The following is a 12,751-nucleotide window of genomic DNA, read 5'->3' on the forward strand; positions in this document are numbered from 1 at the left end:
CGGGAAGCTGAAGTAGGAGGATCGCTTGAGCCCAGGAATTTGAGGTTGCAGTGAGTTACTATGATTGCTCCACTGCATGACAGAGCATGACCCTGTCTCTAAAAAAAGAAAAGTAAAAGAATAGCAATGTTGAAAATGAGGTAATGAGGTGCCCCTCCCCCGCAAAAACGAGTAGTTGTTAACTTTTAGCTGTCATCGTGGTACAGCTACCATTTTAAGGGAAGGGTGGCCTTCCCTTAAAAACTTAGAAAAGTCAGGCTGGGTGCAGTGGCTCATGCCTGTAATCCCAGCACTTTGGGAGGCTGAGGCGGGTGAACTATGAGGTCAGGAGATCGAGACCATCTTGGCCAACACGGTGAAACCTTGTCTCCACTAAAAATACAAAAATTAGCTGGGTGTGTTGGCGGGCACCTGGAGTTCCAGCTACTCGGGAGGCTGAGGCAGGAGAATCACTTGAACCTGGGATGGAGGTGGAGTGCAGTGAGCCGAGATTGCGTCATTGCACTCCAGTCTAGCAACAGAGTGAGACTCCGTCTCAAAAACAAAAACAAAAACAAAAACAAAAAAAATAGAAAACTTACAAAAGTCTTGTGAAGATAAGAGTTTTCTTAGGGGTTCTAGATTGTTATGTAACTTTTCACTAATTTCTAGGTATCTGGTGACCCATCTCATGGGGGCAGATCTGAACAACATTGTGAAATGTCAGAAGCTTACAGATGACCATGTTCAGTTCCTTATCTACCAAATTCTCCGAGGTCTAAAGGTACAGATAATATAAGTAATAATTTTAAAAAATTAATTCTGCCTTTCTCCCCTCCTTTTAGGGCTTAAACAAGTAAACAACTTTTCTTACGGAAAATTCAAACACATAAAATCACAAGTAAAGGTCATAGTACAATAAACTGCCATGTTCACTCAGTGACAACAGTTACCGACATATGGCCAATCATGTTTCTTTTGTATTTCCCAAGCCCTGGATTATTTTAAAGCAAGTCTAGACATTATATAATACCACCCATAGATACCTCAGTATGCACATCTGAAAGATAAGGACTCTTCATTCTTACATCTAAACAATAATTTATTGATGTGATCTAATATCTGGTCAGTGTAATGTTGAGATTTTCAAAAAATCCTCAAGAAAGACTAATTTATTTGTTGGAGGGGCAGGTAAACAGTGTTTTAAAATTAAACCATCTTTGATATTTAGCTGCTTTGAGTCCTTATTGAGCTCCAGAGTGCCAACCAGAAAATAGATAAAAAGCTCAACTGAGTGGAGTCAATGGCTGTGGAAATTATAGTTATGGTAAATGTACACAATACTGATAGTTACTTACGCTGATTTCTAATCTTACTGTTAACACTAGCAGTTCTTACTGATTCATGAAAATGTGCAGCAAATATGTTATATAATGTGACAATAGAAGGTTGGAGGTAACTGACTTTTTTTCTTTTTTGCAGTATATACATTCAGCTGACATAATTCACAGGGTATGTATTATGACTTTGATCACATTATTTTGGGGAAGTGGGGTGAGAGTGGAAGAATGGCATTTAGCCAAGATCCTAATCTAAACTTACTTTAGCCATTGAAATGTTGATTGATTGCAACTTTAGGTTTAGGCTGATTAAAGAAAGAAGTTGTGTAGTTTTGTTCTATGTAAAGCTAACTTGGACTAGATATTGACTGTAGGATGGAGATTGTGTTTTGATAGCTGGATGAAGTCTTTTATGTCTGGATCCTCATTATTACCTGTAGGGGGAAAATTGATCATGCATCATGAAGTTGATCCTGTCTTCCCTGTATTTGCTTCCTAGGACCTAAAACCTAGTAATCTAGCTGTGAATGAAGACTGTGAGCTGAAGGTAAAATGAAGAGACAGTATTCATTGTTTGCTTTACTTTGAGATTGTATGTTTGACTAAGCAGGCAAACTTTCATAGGGAGTAGATTTATGAGCCATGACTATCCGAAATTCATATTATTTTTATTACCAGACTTTGAAATGTAAACCATTTCTGAGTAAGCTAAGTGACATTGAAAGTGGCATCACTTGTTTTTATTTTAACATAAAGTTAAATTATAAATTTAATATATTCATAATAAAGGAAGATAATAGTCAAATATCAAGTAAGTGGTCCTAAAGAGGTGATAACTACATTAAATACATTTCTAAGAGGAGAAATGACAGAAACCCACTCACTCAAAATAATTCAAATAAAAGATAAGTGAATTAATTTTTTCTAAAGAGCAAGCAGCTCTAGAACTTATTTTGTTCCATTTCATTTTTTTTAACTTAAAAAAAAATAATTTCCATACATTAGAACGCACCATTTTCATTTTGGCAAAATTATGTATCCACTTAACTATCACATTTATGATAAAGAACATTTCTTTTTTTTTTCTTTTTTTTTTTTTTGAGATGCAGTCTCGCTCTGTTGCGGTCTAGAGTGCAGTGGTGAGATCTTGGCTCACTGCACCCTCTGCCTCCCGGGTTCAAGCAATTCTCCTGCCTCAGCCTCCTGAGTAGTTGGGATTACAGGTGCATGCCATCACGCCTGGCTAATATTTGTATTTTTAGTGGAGATGGGATTTCACCATGTTGGCTAGGATGGTGTCGATCTCCTGACCTTGTGATCCACGTGCCTTGGCCTCTGAGAGTGCTGGGATTACAGGTGTGAGCCACTGCTTCCAGCGAAGAACATTTGGATTACTTTAAAAAGTTTATGGCCAGGCGCAGTGGTTCATGCGTGTAATCCCAGCACTTTGAGAGGCCGAGGCGGGTGGATCATGAGGTCAGGAGATAGAGACCATCTTGGCCAACACGGTGAAACCTCGTCTCCACTAAAAATATAAAAATTTAGCTTGGCGTGGTGGCAGGCACCTGGAGTCACAGCTACTCAGGGGGCTGAGGCAGGAGAATGGCATGAACCCAGGAAGGCAGAGCTTGCAGTGAGCCGAAATTGCGCCACTGCACCCCAGCCTGGGTGACAGAGTGAGACTCCTGTCTCAAAAAAAAAAAAGAAAAGAAAAAGAAAAAGTTTATTGTGTCCCTTCCTAGTCTAGTCAATCCCTATCCCTCCACCCCTATTTCTGGCTCCACGCAACTATGCATCTGCTTCTAACACTATAGATTAGGTTTATCTTTTCTGGAGTTTCATGTAAATGGAATCATATAGTGTGTATTTTTGTGTGTCTGACCTTTGCTTTGTGTAATGATTCGGTATTGTGTGTGTCAGTGGTTTCTTCCTTTTTATTGGTAATAGTATTTTGTTTTATGAACGTATCAGAATTTTTAAATCTGTCCACCTGCTGATGGACATTTGCTTGAGTTTGAGGCTATGTAAAGCAACTGTGAACATTTATGTGCAAACCTTTGTGTGGACATAAGTTCTCATTGCACTTGATTAAATACCTAGGAGTGACGTTTTTGTTTTGCTTTTTGTAATTTCAGTTTAAGTTCTTGCTGTATATTTCCCATACATTCTAAGCATGGACCAGGAAATCTTTTTATGAAAGTGCTATTTTGTTCTCCTTTTTAATAAGGCGGCAGAAGTTTGTTTGTTTGTTTGTTTCCCGTGCCTGTTTCTCAGTCTTAGCAGTTTGTCTGTTCCTCTTCTGCCCTTTAGATTCTGGATTTTGGACTGGCTCGGCACACAGATGATGAAATGACAGGCTACGTGGCCACTAGGTGGTACAGGGCTCCTGAGATCATGCTGAACTGGATGCATTACAACCAGACAGGTATTACTTGCCTTGGTTATTTAGGGCCTTATTTAATTCCATGTTGGATGCATTTGGGATTCTCAGAAGTAGAGATGGTGGGAGTGGGAAGAAATATCTTTTGTTCCCTCAGTGGTCCTTTTAAAGCCTACAAGTAAAAATATTTCACTTCCTCAGATGGGGAAGTGTGGGGTTTTATACACAGCCTTTAAATCTTGTGATTTAGCAATTGGGTTTTTATTTATTTAGATTTTAATATATTCTCTGAGTACTTATACCTAAAGACAATGAATCCATAATATTAACCCCTCAATGTTACTTGGAAGAATCTACCATTCTGCTAATACGAAACTTACCCCTTTTTAAACAGCTTATTTCTCTTAAGTATGTTTTGACTTACCACACCTTTGAATAGCCCTTTAGTCAGGTGATCTTAGTAAGCTATTTATTTCTGTAAAAATGACTATGATTGTTGAGCCTCAGATGTCTTAAATAGTAATTTGAATATTTCACCCCTAGTTACGGTTTCATTTGTTGCCATTGTTGCCAAGAATAGTAACAGTGACATTGCATGTACTTTTATTTCTCTTTAATTTTGCCAGTTGATATTTGGTCAGTGGGATGCATAATGGCCGAGCTGTTGACTGGAAGAACATTGTTTCCTGGCACAGACCGTATCCTTTAAAAAGTTTTGGATTCTTGTTTCTTATCTGTATTCCAGTGTCCATGGATGTATACTCCTTTTACTTATCTCTAGGAAAGGCTCTCAGTTTTTTGCTTTTATAGTCTAGATAATGCATTATGAAGTTTTTCTTCTTACTGAGTAGCTTGCCTTGCCAAGAAAGAGGCTTCAGTTTACTTTTATGAGTTGGAAAAATTCCTCGTAAGTTGAAAAACCCATCAAATCTGTCTTCTTTTTGCAGCAATCCCTTATTAATCATCCCACAGCAGTTCTGAGACCTGAACATACTCATGAGAAACTCCAGATCCCAATGACGGGTTTAGTCTGCTTGTATAAACACTTAATGAGCACAAGATACCTGTTTCTAAATGAAGGACATCTTGCTAGTATGTTTGTTTTGTGTATTAAAAAGGCTATGTTTGGTACCTGCAATGATATACTGCTTACTTGTTATGTTTGTTGTTTGACAACAAAGAGTAAAAGCAAGAAGTGAAAAGGTTACCATGTAATGTACTTTTGTTTTTCCAGCACAAACTTTTTCCCAGATTGCAGCCAAACCCTAATTTACTCCAAGACTTACTGTCTAGTTTATGGTTTATTATAGCCCCTTTATTTTAGTTCCTTTCCTATCTGCGGTATGCTTGTTTCATTGTTTAGTAATAATGTCATGAGAAATGTGGTTTGTTGGAACTCTTATCAGTTCTACTTATGGAAGATGTTTAGGTGAGAAAGAATGTTAAAATATATATCTAGAATTAGTTTTAGGGATTTTTTTTTTTTTTTCTATAGAATTGAGTTAACTAGCCTTCAGTTGGTTTTGGTTGGGCTGTTAGACATGCTACAGTTACCTCTGATCTATTATGCCTAGAGATCTAAAAGTCGTTTTAGTCCCTTACCTAAATAAACTCATTGAGTTTATAAACCAGAATGTCAGTTCACTTGCTTACAGTTTGGGATGTACTTCTATAATGGCTGTGATGTTTGTGATATCTGCCCATGTGTTCTAACTGTCTTCTGCTAGAGAGAATGTACTTGCATTATGAACTGAAAACTCCTCTATTTCTCAGGTAAAGCTGTTTCTTTCTCTGAATATTAGGATTGATACAGAATGCAGTCTCCCTGTACATAGCTTACCTTATTACTCCCTACCTCTGGATTTTAAGTTAGTTGAATACCTAGTATTTCTCCTTTGTCCTTTGTTTCATTCACCTTATATCTGTTTCTCAGAAATTTGGTATATATATATTACAGTCCAAGGTAAGAGAATTAGGGAAAATTTATACTTCCCCCTTTCCTCATGTACATATCTCAGAGTCCCATCCTTGGTTTGTCCTCTGGAGTAGCTGCTATCCTGATGCTATTCTCTGTTCCCCACTCCCCTTCCTCTTCTTGTGTCTGTATCTCCAGCTACCATTCAGTCAGTCACAGACCTCCATGCCGGTGTAGACATACAAGGTGGCAGAGAGGGAAAAACAGTACATACAGGTTAAGCACATGCTCTGGAGCCAGACTTCCTGGGTTTAGATCTTAGCTCTTTTATTTCCAGCTGTGTAACTTTGAGCAAGTTTTCTAACCTCTATGTCTCTCAGTTTCCTTAACCGTAAAATGATAGTAATCATACATACTCACAAGGTTGTCGTAAGAATTCAGCCAGATAGTGACTGGAAAGTACTGAGACGAGCCTGCCAGTAAATGTTAGCCATCATCTTTAGTAATGACCTTGCGAAACAGATTACCCCTTCACCCTCCCACTTTATTGTCTACCTGTGAATCATTAATGTTTTGTTTTATTTTTAATTCTGTGATAGGTAGAAAAGGATGGCTCTCCTTGGCAGACTGATGTTAAAAAGTTTTCAAAGCAATGTGGGTCTTGTACCTTTGTGGTCCGGTCTCACAGACACCTGTCTATTCTCTGACCCTTTTAAATGCTAACTTTCCGCCTATAGGAAATCTTCCCTTTGTGCTTACGTCTTTTTCTTCTGTGAACTTTAGATAAACAACCTAGTGTTTCAACTTATTAATAGGGGATTCATTTTTTAATACATGAGAATTCATTTCAAAATTTTGGTTTTAGTTATTTATTGTTTCTATTCTACTTGGCTCTTTCAGACAGATGTTCTCTCCTGGATTGTAAAAGTCGAATTCAAAGGATTTTTATTTGTAATATACTTAACCTTTCTCTTGTAAGTTGCCATCTGTGTAGATACAGCTTCGATTGCCTGACCAGAAGAAAAGAGGAAAATGTTTCCCATTATCTTTTCCTGCCTGAACTATACAGTCACTTGTGTTCCAGCATAGTGGTTCTTAACCCTCATAGTGTGTCAGAATCACTTTGCAGAGCTTTTAACAACTCTAGATGCCTTGGCACCACCCTAAAGACTCCATTTTGTTGTCATGGGTCAAAGCACAGTCTTCTAGTTTGCAGCTAGTGTTGAGTACAACTAGAGTTTAACCCAGTTGAATTTTAGTTTAATCTTGACTGATCTTGAAGATGTTAGTAATCTTTATTCTTTTTTTTAAAAAAGCACCAATGAGATCTAGTTGAATCGCCTGTTTAAGAGATGAGGAAACCAAGACCCAGAGAATATAATCCAAAGCTACCGGTCATGTAGGCCACAATTTTTTTTCTAATATTCTGGTCTTTGCTATTCTTCGTAGAACTCCTCTTTTCAAAACCTTTGGAGAATGTATTGGCCTCATACCCTCTTCCTTCAGCCTGAAAGACATGCAACTGCCACTTATTTATGATTTTTAAATGCACCCTCTAGAACAGGGGTGTCCAATCTTCTGGCTTCCCTGGGCCACATGGGCCACACATAAAATACACTAATGATAGCCGATAAGCTTAAAAAAAAAATTGCAAAAAGAAACTCATAATGTTTTCAGAAAGTTTACAAATTTGTGATGGGCTGCATCCAAAGCCATCCTGGGCCACATGCAGCCCGCAGGCCCTGGGTTGGAAAAGCTTGTTCTGGAAGGTACTCGTTGTTTGAGTGTCCAGTTTTCTCCCTGTTTTCCTTATTTATTGATCATTTTGCATTTGGAATTGTTGATTTTGGCTTGTAAGTAAGAACTAGGTACTAGAACTTTTGTGGTATTGCAAATGTTTTATATCTGTGCTATCCAATGTGGTGGTTGTAGGCACCAGCTGCCTGTGGCTAGTTATTAAGCAATTGAAATGCAGCTAGTGATGAGCAGTAACATTTTTGTGGAGAAGAAAACAAGAAATGTAGCTAGTTTAACTTGGAAATTGAATTGAAAATATTTTTGTGGTTAAATGTACATAACATAAAATTTACCATTTTAACTTTTTTTTTTTTTTTTGGAGACAGTCTTGCTCTGTTGCCCAGGCTGGAGTGCAGTGGCATGATCTTGGCTCACTACAACCTCTGCCTCCCAGGCTCAAGCGATTCTCCTGCCTCAGCCTACCAAATAGTTGGGATTACAGGTGTGTACCACCACGCCTGGCTAATTTTTGTATCTTTAGTAGGGATGGGGCTTCACCGTGTTGGCCAGGCTGGTCTCGAACTCCTGGCCTCAAGTGGTCCGCCCACCTCGGCCTCCCAAATTGCTGGATTACAGGCATGAGCCACTGTGCCCGGCCCCATTTTAACCATTTTAAGTATACAATTTAGTGGCATTAATTACATTCATGATTTACAATCACAACTACTATCTATTTCCAGAATTTTTTCATCACCACAGATGGAAACACTCAGCCCATGAAACAGTAACTTCCCATTCATTCTCCCTTCTGGTAACCTCTGTTCTTTCTGTCTCTGTGAATTTGCTTATTCTAGATATTTCATAGAAGTAGAATCATATTATAGTATATTTGTCCTTTTGTGTCTGGATTATTTCACTTAGTGTAATGTTTTCATGGTGCTTCCATGATGTGTCATGTATCAGAATACTATTCCATTGTAAGTATTTAATATATCCCACATTTTGTTAACCTGTTCTTCTGTTGGTAGACAGTTGAGTTGTTTTTACCTTTGGCTGTTGTGAATAATGCTGCAGTGAACATTGTCATACAAGCATCTGTTTGAGTCCCTGCTTTTGATTCTTTTGGTTATGCACCTAGGAGTGAAATTGTTGCGTCATATGTTTAACTTTCTGAAGAGCACCAAACTCTTTTCCATAGTGGCTGCACCATTTTAAATGTCCACCAGCAATGTATGAGGATTCCTGTATCTCCACACTTGTTCTTTTTTTTTTTTTTTAATAGCCATCCTAGTAGTTACAAAGTGGCATCTCATTGTGGTTTTGATTTGCATTTCTCTCATGACTAACAATTTTGAGCATCTTTTCATCTGCTTATTGGCCATTTGTATATCTTCTTTGGAGAAATGTCTATTCAAGTATTTTGCCTATTCTTAATTGGTTGTTTGTCTTTTTGTTGTTGAGTGGTAGTTCTTTATATATCTTGGACCCTTATCAGATACATGATCTGCAAGTATTTTCACGTATTTTGTGGGTTGTCTTTTCACTTTCTTGACAATGTCGTTTGACACACGAAACATTTTTTTTTTTTTTTTTGAGACGGAGTCTCACTCTGTCGCCCAGACTGGAGTGCAGTGGCTGGATCTCAGCTCACTGCAAGCTCCGCCTCCCGGGTTTTACGCTATTCTCCTGCCTCAGCCTCCCGAGTAGCTGGGACTACAGGCGCCAGCCACCTCGCCCGGCTAGTTTTTTGTATTTTTTAGTAGAGACGGGGTTTCACCGTGTTAGCCAGGATGGTCTCGATCTCCTGACCTCGTGATCCGCCTGTCTCGGCCTCCCAAAGTGCTAGGGACACACGAAACATTTTTAATTTTGATCAAGTTCCATTTTTTTTTTCTTTCATTGCTCATGCTTTTTTGATGTCATGTTGTAGACTATATTGCCAAATTCAAGGTCGTGAAGAATTTGTCCCTATGTTTTCTGCTAAGAGTTTTATAACTACTAGGAATGTAATAGGGTTTAGCTCTTATACTTGGGTCTTTGATCCGTTTTGAATTTTTATAGATGATGTGAGGTAGGGGCCCAACTTCATTCTTTTGCATCTGGAAGTCCAGTTATTCTAGCACCATAAAGCGACTATTACTTCCCCCATTGAATCAACATGGTACCCTAGGATTTCTCCTTTGTTTTTGGTTTCATTCACCTTTTACCTGTTTCTTAGAAATTTGGTATATATAATTAGCAATACATGTGTGGGTTTAATTCTGTACTGTGAATTCTATTCTATTGGTTTGTATATCTATCCTTATGGCAGTACCACACTGTTTTGATCACTGTAGCTTTATAGTAAGCTTTGAAATCAGGAAGTGTGAGTCTTCCAGCTTTGTTCTTCTTTTTCAAGATTGCTTTGACTATTCTGGGTCCCTTGTAATTCCATATGAATTTAACAATTGGCATTTCTATTTCTGCAAAAAAAAGGCTTTAGAATTTTGATAGGGATTGTGTGAAATTTTTAGATCACTTTAAGTGATAGTGACATCTTAACCACTATGAAGTCATCCTGTTCATGAACACAGGATCTCTTTCCATTTATTTAAGTCTTTAATTTTGTTTCAGTAGTGTTTTATAGCTTGCGGTTGTAAAGTCTTTCACCTTGGTTAAATTTTTTCCTAGGTATTTTATTCTTTTTGCTGTGATTATAAATGGAATTTCTTTGATGTGTTCCTTGTTGGTATACAGAAACAAAATTAATTTTTGATTGTTGATCGTACACCCTGCAAATTTGCTCAATTTATTTATTAGCTCTGCAGCTTTCTTCTAGATTCTTTGGGATTTTCTATATATAGGGTCATGTCATCTGCAAACAGAGATAGTTTTATTTCTTCCTTTCCAATTTAGATGCTTTTAATTCTTTCTCTTATCTAATGTAATGGCTCTGTCTAGAACTTCCACTACAATGCTGAATAGCAGCAGTGAAAGTAGGCATCCTTGTCTTGTTCCTGTCTTAGGGAGAAAGCTGCCAGTCTCTTCCTGTTGAGTATGATATTAGCTATTGGTTTTTCATAAATGCCCTTTATCATGTTGGGGAAGTTCTCTTCTTTGGTAGTCCACTTCACATTGCTATAAAGGAATACTTGAGACTAGGTAATTTATCAAGAAAAGAGGTTTATTTGGCTCACAGTTGCACAGCTGTAAAAGAAGCATAGTGCCATCATCTGCTTCTGGTCAGGACCTCAGGAAGCTTTCAGTTGTGGTGGGGGAATAGGCATTTCACATGTCAAAGGAGGGAGCAAGAAAGATGCCAGACTCTTTTAAAAAACAGCCAGCATTTGCATGAACTAATAGAGTGATAACTCACTCATTAATGTGGGGAGGGCACCAAGCCATTCATGAAGGATCCAAGACCCTAACACCTTCAATCAGGCCCCACTTCCAACATTTGGGATCACATTTCAACATACTTGGAGGGGACAAAACATCCAGATCCTATCACCTTCTGTTCAAAGTCTTCTGAGTATTTTTATCTGAATTTTAAATGTCATTAAAATTTTATTTAGATTACATTTAAACTTAATTACACATGTCTAGTGGTAATGGTTTATGCATTTTTAGATCTCTTCAAGTTGTCTTCCTGTTCTACTTTTTCTTGGGTTTTATAATTAGTCTCCTTGAAAGATTATTTTGGTACTGGTTGTTAGTAATTCCTGGATTTCCTTTAAAGATATAAGAAGTACTGCAGTCAGAGGCTCCCAACAAGAAGAGCGAAAACGGTGAGTGAATCCTGCACCAGCAGCTGAGGTCTTTAGCTTCTCTCAATGGGACTGACTAGGTGGTTGGCATGACCCATGGAGAGTGAGGAAAAGCAGGTGGAGCGACAGCCCACCTGGGAGCTGCAAAGGGCAGGGGGAACTCCCACCCCCAGCCAAGGGAGGTGGTGAGTGATTGTGCTACCCTGCCCAGGAAATCATGCTTTTTCCAAGGATCTGTGCAACCTGTGAATCAGGAGATCCCCCTTATGAGCACACACCACCAGGGCCTTGGGTCCCAAGCACAGAGCTGTGTAAATTCTTGGTGGCCTCTTGACTGGAGACTACATAAGACTACTGAGTTCCTTGGGGTAGGGGTTGCTGTCATCACTGTAGCTCCAGTTTGCCATTTTCACCTGCTGGTGCTGGAGAGACTGGGCGATTGGGACCCGGAAGGAATTTCCCACAGTGCAGACCATACAGTGGTGGTGGCAGGTCATGGCCAGACTGACTCTTTAGGCTGAACCCTGACTCATACCCCTTCACGGGTTGGGGCCTCTCTGCAGGAATTTCAGCAACTCCAGCCAGGGGTTTACAGACAGAATTCTAATCTCCCTGGGATGGAGCCCCTGGTGGGAGGGGTGGCCATGGTCTCCACAGATCAGCAGACTTAGTCTTTCCCCTTTCTGGCTCTGAAGAATCCAGGCAATCTGGATGACTGGGATTCCTCCCAGCGCAGCACACCCCCTCCACCAAGGGGCAGCCAGAGTGCTTGATTAAGTGGGCCCTTGCCTCTTGACTGGATGAGACCCCTCCAACAGGGGTCGCCAAACACCTTATACAAGAGCGTGCCCACTGGCATCAGCAAAACAAATGGAAAGCAACAACAATAGCATCAACAAAAAGGTCCCCACCAAAAACCCCTCTAAAGATTAGCAGCCTCAACGATCAAAGCTAGATAAACTCATGAAGATGAGAAAGAATCAATGAAAAAACACTGAAACTCAAAACACCAGAGTGCTTCTTTTCCTCCAAATGGTTGCAACACCTCTCTGGCAAGGGCACAGATGTGGGCTGAGGCTGAGATGGATGAGTTGACAGAATTCCATTCTTCAGAAGGTGGATAGTAATGAACTTCACTGAGCTAAAAGAGCATGTTCTAACCCAATGCAAAGAAGCTAAGCACCATGATAAAACATTACAGGAACTGTTAACCAGAATAACCAGTTTAGAAAGGAACATAAATGATGGAGCTGAAGAACACAACCTCAGAACTTCATAATGTAACCACAAGTATCAATAGCCAAATAGACCAAGTGGAGGAAAGAATTTCAGAGCTTGAAGACTATCTTGCTGACAAGATTAGAGAAAAAGGTAAGGGAATGAACAAAACCTCTGAGAACTATGGGATTATGTAAAAAGACTGAACCTGCGAATAATAGGGGTACCTGAAAGAGTTGGGGAGAATGGAACCAAATTGGAAAACACACTTCAGGATATCATCTAGGAGAACTTCCCCAACCTAGCAAGACCAGCCAACATTCAAATCAGGAAATCCCTAGAGAACCCCAGTAAGCTACCCCATGAGAAGATCAACCCCAAGACACATAATCATCAGATTCTCCAAGGTTGAAATGGAGGAAAAAATACTAAGGGC

General features: G+C 39.2%; 1 protein-coding gene across 11 annotated transcripts in view; it reads left to right on the forward strand.

The window, feature by feature from the left end:
- The window catches only part of MAPK14 (mitogen-activated protein kinase 14), an 84,978-nt gene that overhangs the window by 45,524 nt on the left and 26,703 nt on the right, over positions 1–12,751 (forward strand). For 9 of the 11 annotated variants that reach the window (XM_003897513.5, XM_003897514.5, XM_009205005.2 and 6 more), the window contains 5 exons: positions 652–763; positions 1,462–1,491; positions 1,819–1,866; positions 3,630–3,744; positions 4,326–4,397. In XM_003897513.5, the coding sequence (XP_003897562.1) occupies positions 652–763; positions 1,462–1,491; positions 1,819–1,866; positions 3,630–3,744; positions 4,326–4,397 (377 nt within the window). Of the gene's footprint in view, positions 1–651; positions 764–1,461; positions 1,492–1,818; positions 1,867–3,629; positions 3,745–4,325; positions 4,398–5,632; positions 5,663–11,069; positions 11,119–12,751 lie in introns of all 11 variants that reach the window. The other 2 variants (XR_002521533.2, XR_002521534.2) reach the window with 1 other exon arrangement.

This window comes from Papio anubis, chromosome 6, assembly GCF_008728515.1.
Source record: "Papio anubis isolate 15944 chromosome 6, Panubis1.0, whole genome shotgun sequence".
NCBI classification, from domain to species: domain Eukaryota; kingdom Metazoa; phylum Chordata; class Mammalia; order Primates; family Cercopithecidae; genus Papio; species Papio anubis.